Raw genomic sequence first — 9,452 nt, forward strand, 5'->3', positions numbered from 1 at the left:
TTGTTGTTTCCTTTTCTCTGTTATTAAGCATACCTGCCAATCGCCCAAAAAATACTGCAGCATGGACATGTACTAATGTTTGAAATGGGCACATCATTAATAGAAAGAAAGAAAGAAATCACTCTCCTTAAAGCTGTCACAAAGAGCGAAGTTAACAATTTGTTCCAGACTATAAGCATATTTTTTTCTCCTCTAGAGTTTGACTTGCTGGTATTGACTCGGTTTTACATCCATAATTTTATGAACTTTAGTTTTCAAAGCTATATATGATAATCAGAATATTAAGAATGAAAGAAACAGCTTCATCTGTTGGCAGCCCTGATTTAGTCTGAAATATAAAAACAAATAAAGAACCCAAACAGCTCATCAGCTTTGCATAATGGTGTAATATGTGAAATATTCAGTAACAATGCAGCTGTGACTCTTAATATTCTGAACGTCTGTTGCCACTTGTATTATTCAGCCTGGATGCTGGCTGCAGTCGCCGCTGTTTGTTGACTGATGCAAGCTGATGTTGACAGGGATCTCTGTTTAGTTTGGCACAAGCTCACTCTGGCTGCCTTTCCACAGACCAAACTATGAGAGTGCTGCTTATTTTCAAGCAGCTACTGGTTACCACAGCTGACCCCGGAGTCCAGAGGCTTTAAGGAGACCTCTGGAAGAATACACAGATTGACATTTAAGCAGGAGTCTAAATGCAATTTTTGTTTTGTCATAAAAAGAGCAATAGCTTGATCCTGCTAAATATGTCTGTGTGATTCATGTCTAATGTGATCCCTCTGTGCCACAGGGCTCCGATGTCCTTTATTACACTGAAGATGGACACAATGGTTCGTTTTTAGTTTGATCCCAGGTTCCTGCAGCTAAAACTCCTAACTAGATTACCAAATGTACAACACATTGATGAGACTGTTATTAAAAACTCCATAACTGAGTGAAACTTTAACATTTTAGTGCCACGGGGAGTATAAAGCAGCTGCTACAATCCTTACACTTTCCCAGTGTCAGCAGTTTTAACTGTTTCAGATGTGTCATCCTTCATAAACTTCTGAAGAAAGGCTACAGTGTGTACTTTCTTTCAACTTTTCAGCCTTGAAAAAGACACAAGAAACATCTGATGACAAAAACAGGGCAATGCCCCTGCAAACCGCGACTGAAACACTGTGATCATGCAAGTCACTCCTATAAATCTCTGGAGCGTCGGGGGAGGATAACAGCACGCCTTTTTTTTTTTTTTTAAACTGAGAGACATCATTAAACTGAAGTGGCTTAATTGTATGTCTGAAATTGTACATTTAAGTCATAAGCTCTAAATTTGTTGCACACCCATTCAGCCATTGTATGTCGGCTATCAGCCGGAGTGAAGGGAGAAAAAGGAGAGTGTGCAGAGCGAGGCAAGTTGCTACCTGTAAGTCATTGTTGAGTGAAAGGATGGAGAGGAATGAAAAACAACACAGCGATGGAAGGATACATCAGTTCCTTTAAGATGCGTTTATGATGAGACAACTACCAAGGCCAGCACTCCGAATTCGAGATTATGCAACAGTCTTGATTTATTCCCAGGCACACACACCTGACAGATATTCACCCCTACACACGGCCTCTCTAGGCTCTAACAGAAACAACCGGCATATCTAATCTGAAGATCGCATGGTAGCTGTAAGGAGGACAGAAACTCTCTGTCTGCTCTGATGTGGAGTCTTACTGCACGCAAACTGACTCACCCCCTGTTTTGACAGCACCCTCACAAACCTTAACTCCTTTAAGTATACTTCAGCTTGAAAACATGAGAAAACATCTACGCACATGTTATAACGATAAACATTTGAGCTCAGCGCGTGCTTACGAGCACGACGACTGAACACAAAGAAAGAAGTACCCACCTTGAAAAGCGGCCACGTTGCGCGCTATGAGAAACTTCAGGCTGGAGCTGGACGTCTGGAGAAGGTTCTGGATGTCTCTCCGGGCTGCCACCTGGTACCTCTCCTCCATCTTTTTGGTGCAACATGTGGAGTTCTTGGAAACACACACCTGAAGGTCTGAACCTAAGATTCATCAACACTACATGTTAGTGAAGCTTGAAGCTTTACGGATTAAAACATGATAAAGCTAAAACGCACAGAGGGGAAGTTGAAATCTTTTGCCATCTTGCTTTCAGATTTAAGGGATTTGACAGCCCACGCTACTATTAACACATGGTCACAGACGTAAGACATAAATTACAGGAATTGCAGCCATTTTTTATTTCCAGAGGCTCAACTTTAATTAGACAAACAAGCACGATTTTAAATATAAGGACTGTTTTTAGTACTTGATGAAAATCCTTTGCGGTCACTGTCTGCCTAAAGTCTAGAACTCGTGGACATGTAAGGCCTTTACTGCAGCCACCTTCAGTTGCTGCTTGTTTGTGAGTCTTTCTACCTTCAAATTTGTGTTCATTAACTCAAAAGCATGTTGCATCAGGTTCAGATCAGGTGACTGACTTGCCAATTTAAGAATATCCCATTTATCCTTCCCTTTTCTTTAGCTTGAGAAACTCCTAGGCTGTTTTTGCTGTTTGCTTTGGGTCATTGTCCATTTGTACTGCAAAGTGCTGTTTGATCGGTTTCGCAGTATTTATCTGAATCTGAGCTGAGAGTAAAGCCCTGTACACTTCACAATTCATCTTGCTGCTTCTATCAGCACTCACATCATCAATATCACTAGTGGCTGTTCCACTGACAGCTGTACACGCCTATGCCATAACACTGCCACCATGACGTTTGACAGATAATGTGTTATGTTTTAGATCGTGAGCCGTTCCTCTCCTTCTCCATACTCTTCAAGTTCATCTTGGTTTCATTTGTGGCCTCTTTGAGTTGTTTTCTGGCAAATTCTAATCTTGCCTTCCTGCTCTTGAGAGTAACCAGTGGTTTTCACTGTGTTGTAAACCCTCTCTATTTACATTCATGAAGGAGTGTCTTGATTGTAGACCTCGACGATGATACGCCTACCTCCTCGGGAGTGTCCTTGACTTTGTTAGAGGTTGTGATTTTGATGTCTTCTGTGGTCTTTTGGGCCTTTTGGTGCTTCTGAGCTGATCAATGTACCAGATTGCTGATTTGGCCTATCCTAAAGTTTTTTCTCTCTCTCTCTCTGATAGGGTTATTTTGTTGTGATGGCTTCTTTCACTGTCAACAGCATCACTCTGGGCCACATATTTTAAATTGCAGCAAAAAGCTACAAAATAAAAATTCCACACTTTAGATACTAAACTTTAAATGGTGTATCTGCTTCATTTGTCATGCAGTAACAAGGGAACAGGACCCAAACAGCCACAAAAAGGCTTGTCGGTCATCTGTCTAATTACTATAGTGCCTCTGAAAATGGGGGACTATGCAAAAAATATCTCATAATTTCGCAAAAAGTTAAATCTTTTTTGCAAAACCCCTTGAATTTAAACTGTAAATCTGCATTTTATTCACATATTAATTGTTTGATTTAAAATCCCCTGCAGTGATGTTCAGAGGCAAATCCACAAAAATTGTGTCTTTGTCCAACAAATTATGGACCCGTCAATGGAACTTTAATTCTATACCAAAACATTTCATCTTATGGCCTTCATCTTGGTCCCTGAAGAAGATGTTGCTGGACTTCTGACTTGGAGGTTTTTTTATTAATTGACTTCTCCTTCATGCAGCTTAAGTTGGGTTAAAGTTGTGCCAGAAACCTATGCTTAGGCTGGACAGTGACCTCAGATGTGGCTGATGATGATGTTAAATTTTGCAGATATCTGGTCTGAAAACCAAAGTATTGGATGAATACATCGACGAAATGTGCTAGGACAACAATTCATGTGGTGAAGAACCAAACTGCGGGGCAGTTCAATAGCTCTTGAGGTCCATTTCAGCAAATCTCATGCATGTCAAGCTGATGGAGGTGCAATAAGATGTCAGATTTAGTAATCTTCTGGGAACCATAAAGACCAAACATTTCAGTACAATACTTTAATGTGCACTAAAGCAATGGATGAAACTAGACCACAATAGAGACACATCAACAGGATGGATAAAAATGCATGTGCGCATGATAAACATTTGAAAACCTACTGATCAAAACTCTAATAAGAAACAGCCTACATATGTGAAGCATCAACAGCTTATCCTGAGAATTATTTCAAAGCCAGCGGACATTCGTCAAACATTGGTTAAGAAGACATTACAACAAGGCTTTTCTAGCAGTGCACAGGTTGATAAATGCTTTGCTGAAGCAAGAAACCCAAAACAACGAGATCCGGAGGTAAGATCTGCGTCAAAGCGTTATCGTCTCACTCAACTGATGTCTTGAATATGCCACTGCTGCAAAACACTAGCAGTCTTCCCACATAAGGGACAATCAAAACATCCTCATAGAGCCCTAAAACTCTGCAACAGCCTTCCCGACATGCCTAGGCAGAGTGTGCTGAGCTGTTGCCAGAGACACTATCAGTGCGCTGCGAGCTTCAAGAGTGAGGGGAGGAGAGCAGAGCAGGCGATGGCACACGTGGAGGAATTCAAAGTCTTCCTGATAAGACGACATGAAAGTGCCCCAGGTCCTGCTTTTTTAACCTAAATGCTTTCCGGAACTATTTCCACTTCCATCACTGCAGTCAACAGCATTTGACTTGCTGCGTTTTGACCCGAACTGGCACTTCTTATCAGGCAGGCACTGTCAAACATGGAAACAGCTCTGTATCTTAGATTCCTGGAATTTCTAGGGGCTATTTTTCCACAAACCTCAGTTCAATTACAGAAAAAGAAAAAAAAACTTTACCTCTCACTATCTCTCATTACACTCACCGATGTATGTCAGGACAATAATCTGAATCCATCAAGGGAACGATTTACATCTTCCCACTGTCATGATGCACTTTAAGCCCTGAGGTTGTTAGAAAAGTGTGAGTTTTAAAGAGTGGCAAATGTTTTCACAGGGTTAGGAGCCACTGAATTAAGAGTTTAGAATGCTTAAAGTTAAGTTTGCAGCAAACCCTAAATCCACACAGCCACACAGGCTGGTTTGAGGGGCAGGAGTGATGATGATAACATAAGGGTTATTTAGAGGTTTATGAGGCATTTGAGGGTTTTTCAGTCATTTGAATCATTTTTCCTCACTGCAGCAGGGAGATGGGGTGACGAAGTTTATAGGGAGCAGTTTGTGGCAGGATGGCAGTCAACACCATTAAGATTTACTTTTCCAGGAAGAGGTCAGAGAAGACCAGGAGCAGGAGGCGGCAGCCATCCAGTCAATGACAGCCTACATGAAATACCCACACCCATAATTCCCCCCGTCTTGAGCCGAATTACCATGGCTGGCGTTCAGAAAGTTAAGTGAGTCCTAGTTTGCCTAACTTTACTCACAATAATTCCTGTTTATCTCTCCAAGCCACTTATCTGCTGTAAACACCCGAAAGAAAGCTTTTCATCATGGCCCACTAGTAATCTCAGCAGCTTCAGCTACTGGTTTAGTGTAGCTGAAGCTGCCTGATTTATGCTTCATTTGCACTGGTATGTCTGCTTTTTTTTAAAATAATAATAATAATAATAATAATAATAATAATAATAATAATAATAATAATTAGAGGCATTTCCAAATTTATTTATGCTGAGTAACACTTTCAAAATATGACACTAACAGATGAATGAGTGGATTTTGTCTGAATCTTATATATCTTGATCTAAAGGTCACAAAGCCACATGTGAGTCCTCTTCTGTCATGACCATAACCGCACACACACACACACACACACACATGAAAATGTATTTAAAATGCACGTTTTGTCACAGCAAAGACGGAAAATGACAGGTTAAAGCAGCTACACAGCAGTTAATGATTTCTGTACGCGGGTCTTCATTTCCTTCCAATCAGTGTTTCTTGTGCTGATTGGGTGACGTGAAGATGTAAATGAGGACATAGTCATTTGCATTACTGTCTATGTTTTGTGAGATTTCATCTGGAAGGAAACCTCTCAACGTACCTGGTCTTGGATTTGAAGGCAATAAGTGACTTGGTCCGATTTGTCTGAGTTGGAAAACTTTGCGCACTTCGTCGCATTTGTTTGCGCTGCCGAGTCCTGATGCACAGCAAAATGCCAGGAGGAAAACACAGCGGACCCACAGCGCATCCATTTGTATAAAATCCTGGGTGAATGATCACAGGAAATTTAAAAAAATAAATAATGTAAAAAATAAATAAATAAATACTTAAAAAAGTATTTTTGGAAGTTGATATTTCTCTTCAAGCTAGAGCGCGTCGGTTATCAGGTGAGTCCACATCTCAGGGTTGAGCGTGGGCACGTGTCGGGTTTGTTTCCGTCGGGGAAACGCTGCGGATTACCCTTTAAATCCACACGCAGAGACAAAGTTACAGCCGTGTGACTTGACGCTTTCAAAGAGGCATGTTGGCCAAGTTGGCTGGACCGAGAGCAGAGGCGGTACCATAATGTTACCTGCACCCAGCGGTTGAATCCGCGTCACAAGCGCTACCAGGCAGCGCCATCTAGTGGGCAGAGCTCAGCATTGATCCGTCTTTAAAGCCTTCTCCTCTCCAAAACTTGGAAGGATGTCAAACTAATTTTAATATTTTAGGATTAAAATTAAATGAACTATAGATTTTCAGACTTTTTATTTATTACGTCCTCAATGAAGTCAGAATGGCTCCTATTCTGTAGGACATGAGCTTCTTTACAATCGCCAGGCTCGATAAACTAAAAAAGTACGAAGTTGTGGTTTTAATGACGCGTACGCCTGTGGTTTAATTGTGAAAAGATAAATATTTAAAAGCCCGTTTGTGTGCTGACTTTAATGTAAACTGGTGTGCCTGTCCCCCATTCATTTACTTCATTCATTCACAATTTTGCATGATGTTTAGGATTTGTTTCAACTTCATGAGATTATAATCTATGGCGTCTAACTTTAAGCCCAGGTATGCAGTGTTTCAAAAAGAAAAAGAAAAAAAAAAAAGCAGTTGATCGCCATGGTACCTTGTGCTGCAGAGAGCTAACCCTAGTACAGATTATGTGTGTCAGTGCGCCCCAGGGTGGCTGTGGCTACAATGTAGCTTGCCATCACCAGTGTGTGAATGTGTGTGTGAATGGGTGAATGACTGGATATGTAAAGCGCTTTGGGGTCCTTAGGGACTAGGAAAGCGCTATATAAATACAGGCCATTTACCAGGCCAGATTATGTTTAAAGTATGAAATTCCCACCAGTTGCCTAAAAAAAAAAAAAAGGCCCTCAGTGCGCTCAAGTCTTTGCATTTCTGCATTACTGAACGTCATTACTAAAGCCTGATTCTTAGACCTGAGAATAAAATGTGCTTGTAAACGTTTATATCAGAGCAGTCCAATTCAGGCTTTATATTCAAGCCTTTCACCCCCTTAAACACCAACAGGGCTGCAAACAGAACATGTATGGTAATCCACCAGATTCTCCAGTTTCTGAATGACAGATACTCTTTACCTACAGTCAGCATTTATCTTGCAGGCTTTCCTTTGTGAGTTCAAATAGGTTGAACCATTTTCCCCCAGAGCAGACCTTTTTCCAAACTGAGCAAAGCACACACACACACGGTTGCTTCCCCCCCTTGTCCACTGCTCCCGTAATACTTTGCACTGTGTAATCAGTGTCAACTTATCCATGTTTGTGATTGGTCAGAAGTCACCAATGTCCCCTCTTTCATATGAACTCGCTCAGACGCAGATTGAGAAACCCCATGTTGATTTATCTAGTGAATGGCCACCTTCATGTGACTGTGCCTGCACTATAAATGCAGGTCTTTAGTTTTGTGTGCACAGGGAGAGCCTTAATATGTAAAATTAAAACATGTCCGTTTTCAACTACAGAGCACAGCCACTTGTAACAAAGGTTTCTGGCTTGCAGGGGACTTTTTGATCACATGCTACAGCAACACGAGTAATGCCAAAAGGTAGTCCAAAGACTACGATAAGGTTTTGAAAGCCACGAAGTGACAAAATGTGACACGTCACGATTTAAAGCTCCAAAATAGTTACAAGTCTAGCCAAAATCCATCAACTTTGCAGTGTTTAAACCTTTAACTGCCAACTCAGAGATTAGCACAGAGTCAGAGGAATGTGCAATAGAAATTTAATCTTTCAAGAGGTGTTACAATAACCACCTGAAAATTTTAAAGCTAACACTGTTAACAAATTGATGAAACACCAACATATCCAGTTAAGATTCAGGTCCGTTCCATTTCCTCGTTTCCACACAGGCCGGGACAAGTGCAATACCTGGAGGAACACAGCATTGCTACCGATCCCCACCTACACAGAAAGGGATGTCTTAGAGTCTCCGATCACATGCAATAAAACCTAAAGAACCTCTGATGAAGTCTGCCAGTCCCACTTAGCAGAATATAGCTCATCAACTCAGTCAGTTTTGCATGGATTTGCACAGCAAACACCATTAAAGCTGAATGCAAACCAGCAAAACTGACCACGCGACGATCAACAGAAATCCACCTTCGGCCATTCCACAGAAAGATGCAGTTAGAAGTACTTCAAGTGCTTACATTGCAGTAGATTGTGCAAAACACTACCTGCACTATAAGCACTTTAGTACTGCTGAAACTGAGTTCATTGGACGATTACTGGCAGACACTCCCATTTGGTGTTTTGTTTGTTTTTTTAAACTGTCATAGTTGAATTTAATCAGGCTGATGTGACACCAAAATTTTAAACAAAAGCAAATCTAAACAGGTGGAGAGCAAGCAGGCCACCATCAGTTTTGCATAGATTTGCACAACTCATATATTCTTGTAGTGCAACTATGCAAAACTAGCAGAGAACTGCGAGATATTTGAGCCCAATTAGAAGTTCAAAAAAAAAAAAAAAAAAAAATTGTCTGGTGGCGCTTATCACAGCCCCTTATGCCAGAAGGAGCACTTAGGGCAGTAGGTGCTAGTCTATTTCACTATCTGCACTAGATGCACCTTAGCACAAAGACAGTACTTCAAAGAAGAAAAAAAAAAAAAAAAAAAAAAAAGGACATGAAATATCAGAAGACTGTGCACATCAGTGTCAGGGTATTGCTGTAAGTGCCTCCACTGCAGTAGGTATTCCATAGTACTACCTGCACTGTAAGCACTTTGGCAATACACAGACCATTACAGCATCACATGGAAGGCCAGCCATGCTGCTCCACGAGGCAACTTTGATTAGGGGGAGTCCTGCACCTCCGGGGAAGGTCGGTTAATCTGAAAACATAAGAAAGCGCATTAGGGGAAATCAACGCATTGCAACAAGTTCCACGTGTAAGTGACTTTTACTTAATTAACGACAATTCGGTCTTCCAGACATCGAAATAGCGCATCAGCGCCCCTGTTTAACAGTTCTTGCACGAGATTTTTGTTGTGGCACGAGGAGCTGGGACTTATTAGAGCAGCACGAGGTCAGCGAAAACATGAATGAGCAGCAC

The 9,452-nt window shown here is 41.2% G+C and overlaps 1 protein-coding gene across 2 annotated transcripts in view; it reads right to left on the reverse strand.

The window, feature by feature from the left end:
* gpc5a (glypican 5a) overlaps positions 1-6,549 on the reverse strand; it is a 174,388-nt gene extending 167,839 nt beyond the window's left edge. Inside the window, exons 1-2 of one of the 2 annotated variants that reach the window (XM_085456169.1) lie at positions 5,993-6,545; positions 1,884-2,045 (exon numbers count right to left, since the gene is read on the reverse strand). In XM_085456169.1, the coding sequence (XP_085312295.1) occupies positions 1,884-2,045; positions 5,993-6,143 (313 nt within the window). In that variant the 5' untranslated portion in view covers positions 6,144-6,545. Of the gene's footprint in view, positions 1-1,883; positions 2,046-5,992 lie in introns of both variants that reach the window. The other variant, XM_085456177.1, reaches the window with a different exon arrangement.
* Between the last annotated feature and the right edge of the window lie 2,903 nt (positions 6,550-9,452).

This window comes from Copadichromis virginalis, linkage group LG1 (genome assembly GCF_057382275.1).
Source record: "Copadichromis virginalis isolate Kocher_CV1m ecotype Utaka linkage group LG1, C_Virginalis_male_GT1.1, whole genome shotgun sequence".
In the NCBI taxonomy this organism is placed as follows: Eukaryota; Metazoa; Chordata; class Actinopteri; order Cichliformes; family Cichlidae; genus Copadichromis; species Copadichromis virginalis.